Genomic DNA, 14,734 nt, shown 5'->3' with positions numbered 1-14,734 from the left:
CTTAGCCTCAACACAGTTTTTCAAAAGTGTTTCTGCGTATCCACTTACGGACTTACACAAAATTCCTCCGGGTGGTGTAGTGATAAGTACTTCATCTTTATCCAAACAGTTGAAGTTTGAAGAATCCACTAGTCTGAATCTCTTACATGTGTGCAGGTCACTGTCCTTCATACTAATAAAATAATGGCCATACATATTTTCGTACTGATAAATTGAATACAACATTCCTACATCAATTAATTTATCACCAAATTGTTTAGAAATATCACTCGTATAACTTCCAGTACATCGATGTAACATATTCACACGTGATGCCAAGAGACATGTTCGTGGAAGTTTCTGACCTTCACTAATGCTCAGATTTGACATTAGAGACCATAAAGTCACCAATATTACAATTATTCTCATGTCGGTGAAAAGCAAAAATTGATTTAAAGTAAAATTTCACAATCTCGAAAAATTTTTCAGGTTTAAAAATTTACGAAACAAAATTTGATTTTAAATTGACAAGCAATTTGATTTATTTCTATATTATCTCTTTCTACAAAGTTTCTTTTTAATTACATACATTGTGACCGAAAAGTTTCCGGTCACAATGTACAAACGCAAAATTCTTAATCTTCATCAATATTTATTTTATCTCCTTCAAAATATGCTCATTAGAAGCGATACACAAATGCCAACGTTTCTTCCAATCATCAAAACATTTTTTATAGGCGCTTTCCGGTATGGCTTTGAGTTCCCTCTGCGAATTCTGTTTTACGTCTTCTATGGATTCAAAACGCGTTCCTCTGAGTGGTAATTTGAGGTTGGGAAACAGGAAAAAGTCACACGGTGCAAGATCAGGTGAATACGGTGGCTGTTCGATGGTATTTATTGAATGTTTGGCCTTAAAATCGTTGATAATGTTGAACAAATTGAGGTGAATCGGAACAAGCCGGGCGTTGACACGTCGCATACACAAATTGTCCACCAAAATCAAACGAGCCATCTCACGACCGATGCCTAGCTCTCGTGCTATCTCTCTAACACTCACATGAGGATTTTTGAACACGATTTCCTTTGCCTTTTCAATGTTTTCGTCGGTGGTAGAGGTCGAAGGTCGTCCAGAACGCGGCATGTCTTCGACGGTCGTACGACAGTCCTGAAAGGCTTTGTACCACTCATAAACTTGAGTTTTCGATAAAACTGATTCCCCATAAGCCTTTTGTAGCATTCGCAACGATTCTGCACACGAAATTTCGTTCGAAAAACAAAATTTGATGCAAACTCTTTGTTCAATATTTTTTTCCATTGTTTTTTTCGCAACGCACTACTGAGGTGAACTGGTTTCAACAGCTGCCGTAAACGAACTGTCTGACAGATCGCGCTCATTTTTGGCATAGTAATTAAGGACAGTGCTGCCAAACTACATAAACTTAAAATATCGAAAAATATACAGCGCGCGAATTTTAAATGAGAACTTCCGAAAACCTTTCGGTCACAATGTACATAGAATGTGTTACATAATACGAGTACTCCAACTTCTTCAAGCCACTGTAATGATATGATTTGACAAAAGTTTACAGCTAATGGATATGCTGTATAGAGAAGTAGTTTATAGCGAACATTATTTTGAAAGGAAATTATTTTTACTTGACTAAAAGAGGATGTTTTTCATATATGTAGAATATAATTAGAATGAGCAAAGTGGAATGCATAGAATTATAATACAAATTTAGATGGATTTACAAACATCTCCAAACATTTTATCTTATAACTCGGCCATGCTTGTGGTAAGCGAACGAAAGCTTCCAATCTCAAAGAACTCGCTCATTTTAATTTTTCGATAAATAAAATGAGTATCTTCAACTGTATGGATCATTTTTGGCGTAATAACATCAGTTTTGTCGTAGTAACACCAATAAAACCCAAGTTGTCTCACAGCCTCCACGTGGAACCCCTGGATAGTTACCTGGCAATGGTAATGAATTAAGGGTAATGAACAAATTGTACGTACAACGAGTTCTATCCCCAGGACTTTAAATCTGGGTTATACACAGGATTTGGCACCCGTCGCGTCGTCTTCATTGTGTGATGTATGTTCATTTGCATTTGCTGCTCTCCCTCTAACTTTTACTCACGAAGTCTTCGAATAATTTCACTGAAAATAATAACCAATCCGGATATTCGAAGACTCCGGATTTACGAAAAATCACATTTTATTTTAAAATACGGATACTTCGTTGCTCTCCGATTAATCGAATGATCGGATCGGATGTTGTTGCAAAAGTTATACGCTTTAATCACCAACAGAAATGTAACCATGCGATGAATTCCGACAAAATTGTACTATATACACCTGAACGATGCCTAAATATTAATTTTAAATACGAGTACTAATGTAAAGTTATATAGTGTGCATCGTTTTTTCCCCATCTGAGAACTTATGGAAGTATCATCGTACTATATACTATACATTAACTACTATTTTTATATAATATTTCTCAATGATGGGGTTCCTTCATTTTGAAGACCCCAAAAATATTTTCATGAATTGTCAAAATAAAGTGGACAATATTATTCATATATTATAATAAAAAATTCAAATCAACAGTGAATTGTAATTCATCAGATTTAATTACGTTAGTGTTAGCTGCCATGTGTACTTAATCTACATACCTACCTAATATCCATTTGTGTATAGAATCAATGCAAGGCTTCAATAAAAACTTTGAAAAAATATAAGTAATATTAAAAAAAACATCTAAATTTTTGCATACCTTTCAATAACAATATACAAAATAGACATAACATATATAGACAAAATAAATTATTAATAAAGTATTATCGTTTTTTATTTTTATCTCAATGTACTTTCAAAACTTAACAAACTACATATTATAAATGATATCAATAAATATGGATCTATCTACCTATTTATCTTAAATTTTTCTTTTAATAAATTTATTGAAATTTCTTGTTTCTATATAGATGGGATGAATCTACAAAGGATGACAAAATTAATTATTTAATCATTAATAATTCATTTTTGTCCCCAATCCTATTAATAATTGCATAAATTTTACTCAAATATTATATTACAAACATATCGATTAACTGCTGAACTAATCATGTTACACTCTCTCCAAGGCACAACTCCATTTTTTACGTTTGTTATGCAATCCAAAACGCCACATTCAAGCATGTCGAACTCAAAAATGATCTCCACAAACATAATCAGCTTAACTGTAAGGTTAAACTTTTTTGCTATAAGCAGTGTATCCGACATCTTCTTACATCCATCTTCCCTATTTCATTAACAAATCCAGTTTAGCTCTTTAAATGAAAATTCCTTTGTGACTGCACAAATTACATGCGCTAGTCTAATGGCCATGTCATTTAGGCGATTAAATGATTGACAATCGCCTTATTTGTTGTTGCTCTCAATGATTTTAATTTTTTAACTGACATTGAAATAAATGCAATTAATATGCTGATCGACGATTATTCTATAACCTGGATAACATGACCGTTAAAGCAATTCTTTTCCAATTCTCTGCTATACAATGAGACTTATTAAAATGTATTACTTACAATCTGATTTTATCCATATATATTTATAGTTACCTGGAAAAATTGTGATCTGGACAGTATGCTGTGTATTACCGTACAAAATACATAGTTGTATTAAGATTATGTGGATCGGGCATAAAAAGTAAGTGAATATGGGTTATTCTTTTACAAATCGGACACCTTTTTGACCTCATGATAAGTAGACCCGTATCCGTATAAATTTTGTAATTTTTTTTCCTAGGAGATATGGACTCATGGGGTTTTGAGAATTGGCATTGAGTACACATTTTCAAATGACTATATCTCAGTCTCTATAAATTGTAGGAACTTAAAATTTAACATATTGCGTTTTATAGATAATTGATTTAACTTTTAAAAAAAAGAAAAAATTTTTTAATAATTTTATTGCCTAGATTTGCAATATCAATAAATTTAATTCTGGATTTCTGCAATTACAAAATATAATATGATAATCAGATCATCACTTACAAAGCTCTCTGACTCAAATGTCAAATTCTAACTTCTCGCGGTAGATCCTGTTCCCACTAAAGAAGCTCTGGCAACCGATAACGTGGCGGTATAAACATGTCTACATCTAGGTATAGTAAGAAATAATTATAATCACACAGCGAAGCGTGGCAGGTTTGAAGGCCACATGGTAACAAATAATACTCGTAATGCAGCAGACCTGTTACCAAACTATAGGTTGATTCTCTATAATAATCGAGAACTAAATCATATCAATATGTCAACAAGAAAAACAAATCGGGTGAATATTTTGTTGACGAACAATGGGTTACGTACAAGAACTCAATTTGCTCACTGGAATTTTAGAACTCTATTTTAACCAGGAAAACAACTAACATCGAGTGTAAAAGGGTACGCCTTGATGTTTTGGGCATCAGTGAAATGAGGTGGAACGAATGCATCGTAAAACATACTGCGAGTGGAGCAGTTAAATAGCAGTTCTATAACTTCCTGGACAAAACATTATCGTATGTCAACCACAATGACCTTTAATTCTAATGGGAGGCTTCAACGCAAGAAAAGGTAAAAGTAATTCCGGCTTAGAACATGTGATTGGAATATATGGTGTTGGAGGAAGAAATGAAAACGGTGCCCTCCTGTTAGAATGTGCTCGAACCATGGTCTTCATAATCAGAGGCTCGATGTTTATACACAAAGCAAACATAGAACAGCTCTACGCAATCAGAATTTTCAATTGGACCATATCAGCAAACGTCAGCAAACGTTGGACAAGAACATTACTCTACATCAGAAATAAGAGAAGTGCAAAAGTAGGAAGTGACCACTACCTGGTATTAGCAGAATTAAGACAAACATCTTGTGTCACGTGTAAATAACTCAAACAAAATATAGTTCCAAATTAATAAACTTAAAGAAAACAATGTCGGATTAGGCTTTATGTAATAAATGCGAACTAAGTAGAAAAATAGATGTAGAGATAGTCAGACCTCTGATGTTAAAAACTTGTGGGAAATCACAAAAAATATCATATTAAAAATTATGAAGCCAGCATATACAAGAAGCGGTGTGGAGATTAGGTAAGACATTGAAACTCTGACTAAACAAATTAAACGACGAGCGAGGAAAGAAAAAATTCTTTCAAATTCTAGCGCAAGACGCTGAAATCGCAGGACAGAATAACGACTTGAAATCCCTATTTCAAATAACTAGAAAACTTACAAATGCCAATTCCATAAGAAATATGCCGTTAAGAAACCAACCTTATACCAATAAGTCACGATCAATCAAATATTTGGCGGGACCACCTAAAAAAACGTTCAATGTACTTGCAAACAATCGAGAATTACCTCGAATCGGCAGAATGAGAAGACCGTTGCGTAATATTAGCACCAAACTACCTAGTAAACAAGAAATTTCAGCAGCAATACGTACGTTAAAAACCTGTAAGTCTGCAGGTACCGATAATATACCATCTAAATGTTTTAAGGCTGACAATACACAATCCACCGAACACTTATTCCCACTTTTTAAGAACATTTGGCATTCAGAAGATATACCATCCGACTGGAATGAGGTATTGATAGTAAAGTTACCCTGAAAGGATAGTCTTGCCAATGGTAACAACTGAAGATGGATTTCATTACTTTTCATAGTAAGCAAAATTTTGAACAAAATAATTTTAGAACGCATTATTCAACCAATAAATTAACAACTTCGCAAAGATCAAGCAGGCTTTCAACCAAACCGGTCCTGTGTCGACAATATAAATAGCATGCCTGCCATCATTGAACAGTGCATCGAATTCAACACAGTCCTGTATGCAGTCTTTGTCGATTATAAAAAAACATTTTATTCAATCAAAAGAGAGGCGATCTGATTAGCGCTACAGAGATTTGGTGTCCCGCTAAACATAACAAAAATCATAAAGAAAAGCTATGAAGACACGAAATACAGAGTTCTACATAATGGAAAAGCAAGTGAACCGTTCATTGCAACAACCGACGTCAAACAAAGCTGAATTTTATCACCACTACTGTTTATTGTTGTACTCGATTGGGTGCTAAATATGTTCGATTCGTAAAATCGTGACATCAATTGGAGGGTAAATACTATGTTGGAAGATCTAGAGTATGCGGACGATATTGTATTGCTTTCGCACTCACATCAGCAAATGCAATCGGAAATTAATGAATTATAAGACGAATCGTCGAAGGTTGGCTTAAAAATAAAAACCAAAAACTCAACTCACTTTACAAGCAATGGGCATCTCATCGTAGACACCGAGAGCTTTACTTACTTAAGGAGTATATGGAGCACATGCGTACTATATTTCTGATAAAAGAATTTTCATAGAATATACTACAAAAATTCATATATATTATTTCTAATTTCTATTTGTAATAAAATACTACATTTAAACCAATAATTTCACGACGGTATTGTCCTTACAAGTATTTCTTAAAATTAATTAATCCTTCACCTCATACCAGACACAGAAAAAAATAGTTCCGCCAAATCGATGAGTGATGAGGTCATTTTTTACCAAAATCCGTCCGATTTGTAAAAAAATAACCTATATCCTTTAAGTGCTGGATATATTTAAATGCTTGTTTGATACTGTTCTATATAAAATCGCTAGATGATTACTATAAGAAGAAATATAAAAAAATTCATGAAAATGTTCAATATTAATTAATCTTGGATAATTGAATAAATAATTTATGTAAATAATTTATAAAAAGAACCTAACCTTAACCTTTTAATTGTAGGATAAAGTTTACCGATTATACAATTACCGAGTTCTAACGGTTACCGAGTGTACCTTAAATTTTACTGACTATCAAGTTATAGAGTGTAATTATATGTTGAAGTTAACCGAATACCGAGTAATCGAATTCAAATAACGTTATTTCATTTAATACAAATAAAAGTAGTATACACTGTATGATTTGAAAACTCCACCTACAACACGCACAAAACCCTAGCTTATATTCTTTGTTTTACCGTGGCGCACTTAATTCAAATTCCTTTTAATTGAGTTTGTTTAGAGATTGAGTGTGGAAGAGATTAGCTTAATTGCGTTAAAATAAATTATTTTAATTAAAAAATATAATTTAAATAATTGTAAAAACTTTTAATAGCATACTTTTAATAAAATATATTTAAGGTTTTTAAAATAAAGTGATTTAAATAAATTTTTAATACTTAAATATGTGTTATTTAAATGTATATTTAATAGAAATACAAAAATATTTAAAAATATTTTTGGAAGTTATTCGATATATTTTAGAGGTAAATGATGTCTATTAAATATATAATACTTAAGATTATATAATATAATTATAATAATGTTATTAATTTAAATAATAATATTTTATTAATATTATTTTATTAATAATATTTTTTTATGTAAACATTTTATATATACATATGTACGTACAAATATTGAGATATGCATATAACAGTGTTATCTAATAGTGTTTGCATATCTTTATACGAAACATGTCTGTGTATGTTTACTCATGTCTGTGCATGCCAGTATAACATAGAATATCATAGAATAATATTTATTGTTTCTTCAAATTATTATATTAATTTTAATACAATTGTTAATTTATACAAAAAAGTTTTAAAAATTAAAATTCAAAAATATTATGAAATGATATATATAATTATATTATTATTTATATTAAAATTATGTTCTAAAAATAATAACTGTATACATTATTATATTCAAATTTATTTTATAGGTATGTTCTACAAATTTATATGTAAAATTTTTATAGAATATTGTTCATTTTAAAAATATAATGAATTGTATTTAAAATTACTTTAAAATAAATTTCTCAGTAAAAAAAATTAAATGTAAAAGTAATAAATTGCCATAAATATTCCTTTTTTTAATTAGATACATATATATATATATATAATCAATTTATTTGTTTATTTAAAAAATAAAAAAAAAATATTTTACAAATATATTTTATATATAACTTAAAATATTTATTAATGAATTTTATAATAAATATGTAACACAATCACATACTTATTTCATTAACTCTTTTATAAATAAAGTTATTACAAGATAATATTTAAGATAACAATATATTAAAATATATTTATATAATATATTATTGTATAGTATATTAAAAATTTATTTCATAATTAATAAATATATATACATTAGTATTTATAGAATATATGATATACAGAATGATATATAGAATATATGATATATTATATAGATAAAATATATAATATATTTTTTGTATATTTATATACATACATACATATATGTTTATGTATATTATTCTGTTTAATATTATTTTGTTATACTTTTATGTTGAAAAGTTTATTTATTTAAATAAAAATATACTTAAATATATAAATAAAAATTAATAAATATAAACTTCAACCTTAATTATGATGAATCATTTTATATAATTTATTTAAATCATTTTAAATTATTTTTATCCAATACATTAGATGTTTCTTTTAATAATATTTTTTAATAAGTCATTTATATAATAATACATTTAAGGATAATTAATTTTGAAATGAACTACTTTATAATCATACCAATATTTATATTTATTCGATACATTTAATTAACAACAAAAATTTTAATCTATAGCTCAATATATATTTCTAAACTTTTAACTAATTTTTGTTTTTTCAGTTCTTTGTACTTTTTCTTATCCTTAATTTAATTACCCACACTTTTTTCAACTTTAAGAATTATCCGCTGTTTGTAATCTTCGGAAATATATGGATTGCATTATTGGGAATAGTGTTTGTCATAAGTGGTTTCAATTTTACAAATGAAATTATGATTTTAATTGTAAGTTTGAAAAATATTACATGTATTACTTATAAATAATATATTTTAATAACATTTATCTCTTGTTAAGCGTTTGATAATGACTATTTTAATTATTGGACTACAAATTTGGTTCATGTTGGATAGGTCCCTACCTCAAATTTTACAAGAGCTAGTAATAGAAAAAGTAAGGGATTCTTGGAATAATGATTTGATCGAAATGCAAAAAATCCAACACACACTTCATTGTTGTGGATTGAATAATGCAATAGATTATAGTTCCGGTGATGTATCAATTACTGCGAGTTGCATGTACTATAACGGACGTTTTTTCGATGTTTGGCCGATTGGCTGTATAAATAAAGTGCAAATGTTTATCTCAGATTATGTGAACATTTTAGAAACTATAAAATATTTTTTGCTGTTGACGAATGTAAGTCTACAGTTATTTTGTGTTTTAACAGAATATATATTTATTTTTTCATTTTATAGGTACTGTATCTCATCGAATCCATTCTCATGTATTTGAAAATTTTAAAAAAGAGAAAAATTTCCGCAGCTTCAACTGAAGTTGAAGGGTTTCATTACCGAAGAGCAACACGTTTGCTTTACAGCGAAACTTCAGTTTAAATATTAAATTATTAAACTAAATATTAAATTAAATATTAAACTAAATTTAATTTAAACTAAATGTTATGTTATTAATTAATTTAATAATTGTTTTTATATATAACCAATTTTTTTGTTAATGTACATTAATTTATGTGTATAAAGAACTTTATTTTTTAAACATCTCTAAAAGTGTTGTGATTAGAATGAGATTTATCTTATAACTTGTAAATAAAAAAATATAAAAAATAAAGAAATATATTTAAATAAATTTTGATTAAATGTATACTTTAAAAATTACATGAAATGAAATTATTAACATTAAGGATATAGCGTTACGATACAATAAAAAAACAAATTTAAGTAGTGAATATATAAGTATATATAAGTATATATATTTATATATATATAACTAATGAATATATAATAAGATAAGATACTTAATTGTTTATAATATTCAATACGATGTTACTAGGAAACCTAAATTATTATCTTTTAAATTTTAATCCATACTTTCCATCTATTTAAAGTAATATTACCTGCATTTGGATTATTTAATTATAACTGAAAATATTTATCGCTAAAATGAGAAAATATTGTGTATTTTGAATATAGAATTTACTTTTGTCTGAGTAAACATTGCTACAAAATGCAATCCGGAACATATTATTTTTTTTATATATTAAGAGTAATACAGGGTACACAATAGACCCGATGTTCGGAGTACTACATCCCCTCTTAATAATAAATAAATAAGAGTAATACGATTTTAAAATGTTTTCAGAACTTTTAAAAGAACGACTTGCCAGTCTGGAGTACGTGGATTTACTTGATTAGTAATAAAACTTTCATGCATGCTTCGTCGTATTAGTAAATGTAAATTATTTACTTTTATAACTCAGTAGCCTCGTAATGCAGAAGTCGCCGACTGTGGGCCAGATCAGTAATGAATAATTAGCACCTGTGATCTGAAAATGAACAATCCAGTAAAATAGACCGGTTAGTTAATATGTATGAATTGTTCCTGCTACGGAGGTGTCTAAAACGCGCTTTTTTGTTGGATATAAGGAAATTCAATTCATCGCTTCCATTAGCGATTATCAAATTCTCTGAAAAAATAAAAGTAAAGAGAAACTGTCCTTGTTCATTAGTATCGGCGCTGCCCATGATGTTCATTAATATCAGTTCTAATGTTAATTCGAATCCTTTTATTTTTATTTCAAGGGCTAGAAGCTATAAGGTATACAGTAGTTGTGAGACGTACACCATATATGTTGAAATAATCCAAAAAGACACTGAGAAATATTCGGTAACAATATCTACGCTATTGTTATGACTGCATATATGAAGTTAAAGAACATTAGTGCTATTTTTAGCAGATATGCAAGATCCATATTTACCGTGATTTTTAACGAATACCGTGCAGTAAACAGTTCCGATCTTTTCACTGTTAGCTTATAAAGAGAGTTCATCTGAGCTTGATTTGGCTTTGAATCAGACAGCATCAAGACAGCTGGGCAAAAGTGAAGAGCAATAACATCAAATTAAATTTTAAGGGGCACCCACGCACCCTCCTTCCAATTAGTTGAGATATTGCCAATGTCATTAACAATTCAAATCAATTGTCAATTTCAAATGTTTTACGAAGCTGTCATTCTTCCTATATGACCGTTAGCATTTCTGAGAATATGAAATCTTATACAAGTGCCCCTTGATCCACCTTCGTTGATTTGGAGAACTTTTGAGTTTTAAGTTTATTACAAATGCAACGAGCCAACTTTCGTGTTCTATATATCCTCGCAAGATGTTGACATGAAAGTCGTACCCGAAAGTATGAGTATAGTACTGCTTAACTGCTTTAGCATGGCCACTGCAGAAGATCAAAAATGGCAAATAAGCTTATAGTAGCAACAATCTTCTTGATGCCCATATGGGTATCACGCCAGAAGTAAAAGAAAATATCGAAGTATTGTATTACTAGTATGCTTTTATGTGAGCAGGGATTTATAGTTCCCTAAAATTTTAGATAACGAATTTTCAGTTTTCATTGTTGTTTGCATTCGATTTAAAAACGACAAAATTTTTATATGCTAAATGCTCAGAACCAGACCAGATATCAGAAGTCAAGAACTCAACAGAAGTTGTACGAAGAACTTGTGATGACGGATCTACAATGTAAGATGTGCCAATACTTATACAGGACAAATTATATGGTTATTAAGGAATATATAAGAAATATATCGAACCGCTTAACATATGAATAAGTTTGATACATCAAAACTACTTTCATTAACAACATTTATAGTTGGCACATCTGGTTGAAAAATGTTCTCTTAATAAGAGCAATTGAATAAAAAATTAATAACAAAAACATTTTATTATTGTTTAGATTTCAAATAATGAAGAAGATATTTTATATTCAATCAACAACAGCTAATAGAAATCCTATTAATAAAATTTGGTTTGTATATTTCAAGAAATAAATTTAAATCTCTTTCACTTGAACGATAATCTGTCTTAGGGGTCGATAATGGAAATTAATTAAAATGCATTCTAAATAAGAAGCATTTAAAAGTGAAGTAAAAGAGGGATACCCTCTTTTAATGCTCAATAAGAACATAAGACCAATGTGGTCCTTAAAAATAAGGATTAGATTAGATTTTTAAGATGGGTTGTGAACTCGTCACAACCCATCACTGCATCCTTAGAGGATTATTGTGACATATCCACTTCAGTTCCATAAACGAGTAGCAATTAAGAATGTAAATATATGCTTTGGAGAGATGTTGCCTAATTCTATTATAAGTGCATCGGCAGTGGATAAGCACAAAACGTATTCTGCTGTTTCCTTTTCTTCGCAACAAAGTCTGCAGCTATCGTCTCTAGTAATACCTAGATTTGATAGCTGCTTTTTAACTCCGCGGCGCCCAGTGAGTAACCCTGTGACAAGTCGGATACCACTTCTGTTCAGCATTAGTAGCTCCCTAGTTCTGGGTTTTGATCGAAACGGCATGGATTCTTTGGATTGTCTGCAGGCAATTGTATCATCCCAATCAGTCTTAGCTGCTTTTTCCAGCCACTCATTAATTTTAAATTTGAAAAACCTCCACGAAGGACCGAAAAATGGTTGTGAACCCAATATAATATAAGGCCGCCTACTTTTTCGTTTCCCTCAAATCCACTGTGCCCTGGAATTAAAAATAAGGATACTTTATTAAAACATTTATAATTGTAATGATAATACCACAATTACATTTTTTTATGAAAAAACTGTTTTATTTTATGTTAATTAATACTTTGTAAAATATTTAATATTAATCAGATTCGATTAAAAATTACGTAAGAGTTTCTTTGTATATACGTCCAGTGTGTCTTCGCATAATTGAAAATCTTACTGCGTTATGTTGCTTTTCTTTCACATGGATATCATCCGTTTTCTCCTTTTGAACATTTTTATGAAATTCTATACGTTTCAACAGATCATGACCAACAGGCGTAAACTTATAACTGCAAAAACATAATTCTTTTCCTATCTCCTCTTTTTCTAACATTTGATCTACAATCATGCCACTTCGCTCTTTGCCACAGGAGAAACACATGTCTTCAGATATCTTGTATGCCGATTTTAATGCATTTTGTTGTTTATTTATACAATCCATTATTGCAGTTTCGAATTCTTCTAAACGCCTTTTAGCTGCTCTTTTAATTACAGGAAAATGTACCTGATCCATTTTTGTTACCAACTTTTCCTGCAGCTCTATCATGGCAAGGTCGAATATTTCCGAATTTTTTTTAACTTGCGCACGTGCAGCTTGAATTTCATAAATCAGAGGCTGAATTAAGGAAGCAATTTCAGTATGCACACTTACTCGACTACGTAACCAACATAAATGTTGTTTAAGTGTCTCCACATAAATTCTATACTCTCTTATGCGAAGAATTATTGGATGAGTGCAAATAAATTTTATTCTAGGCATAAAAATTCGATTTTGTATTAGATCGCAAAGAGGTTTGTTTTCTGTTTTACCACCTCCACAAATATCCTCAAAATTACGGTCATATTTTGTCCAATGGCACCTTTCTAAGTTAAATTCACTGTCATGTGCCTGTCGAATCTTAAAGAAATGCTCTTTTAATCTGTTATCCAACTTCTTTGCTTTACGTTCTAAGTCGTCAACTTTACTGAAATCAGGAATCGGTTTGACGTTTCTTGCAGTATAGTTTATTTCATTAGGCTTAGAAAGAAAGAACATTTCTCTGATACATGTAGTCTGGGTACCTTCAATGATAACATCTTCATTTTCACAGTTTAATTTTTTAAATATTACTTCCAAAAGTGTACATAATGCAGACTTAGCTAAACTATCAAACTCTTGGCCTCCAAAGGCAATTACAGCTAAGTCTTTACAATTTAGTTCATGTATTTGCTGTGTCATGGTAACTAACGTAAATTATATTTTCGAATTTTTTCCAATATAAACCGCACCAGAAAATATAACTTTTGTAACTGTATCTAAAAAACTTATTAAAATAATATCAGAAAAAAAACTTGACAGAAAAAACCTTTTTTAACTTTTTTTGTTCTGACAAATTTTGAGTAAATTGATCAGTTGCAACAAAATCAGTAGCTCTAGTGAGGGACACACATGCCTATTTACTCATAGTAAGTTTGGCTTAATTATTTATATGAATTGGACTAATTAATGCCCGCAGCTGTTGGATAATATTGATTTAATTTTTTTTTTTGGTAAGTTTTCTACGTTAAAGGAATCTAAATTTTGAACAATTGAATATCCAGGTTAATGTATTTCATTTTAACCGCAAGGTCCGATGGTAGATTTTGCAGAAGCCTTTCACTATATTAGATATACTAACATATATTATATTGATTTTGGTATTCTTATAGCTAGCTAAATTTGTTAAGTCAACCTGGTTAATAGTTCAATTGAGAAGTTTCCTTTGCCGATCCCATAATTTCCAAAAACTGCTCGCATTAATACCCCTCACATTAATTTCATATTTCTATTCGATGGTTCATATTCTTATTCAATAAATTGTAGTTTTAAAGTCTTTTATTAAGTTTAAACTAATTCGCTTATTAACTGTAAAAATATTTTTACAGATTCGAAGCTATTCAGAAATTTTTTTAATTTTTTATTTTTAAATTTGGAAATTTTATTTTCAATAAAGTTATTTAAATGATTACTTTCTATAAAGTTTTATGAAGCCCGTGATTTCGACTCGTAATCTATGTCTGGACTC

At 29.7% G+C, this 14,734-nt stretch overlaps 1 protein-coding gene across 1 annotated transcript; it reads right to left on the bottom strand.

Annotated features, from left to right (window-relative positions):
- Window positions 1-12,750: 12,750 nt before the first annotated feature.
- LOC119673504 lies at window positions 12,751-14,004 on the bottom strand. The gene has a single exon (XM_038084799.1). The coding sequence runs from the start codon at window positions 13,906-13,908 to the stop codon at window positions 12,808-12,810; it is 1,101 nt and encodes a 366-aa protein (XP_037940727.1). The 5' UTR covers window positions 13,909-14,004; the 3' UTR covers window positions 12,751-12,807.
- Window positions 14,005-14,734: the final 730 nt, after the last annotated feature.

The sequence above is a fragment of the Teleopsis dalmanni genome, chromosome 1, assembly GCF_002237135.1.
Source record: "Teleopsis dalmanni isolate 2A chromosome 1, ASM223713v2, whole genome shotgun sequence".
NCBI classification, from domain to species: Eukaryota; Metazoa; Arthropoda; class Insecta; order Diptera; family Diopsidae; genus Teleopsis; species Teleopsis dalmanni.
Note: the sequence above shows the minus strand (reverse complement) of the source record. Positions and strands in the feature narration are given on the sequence as shown.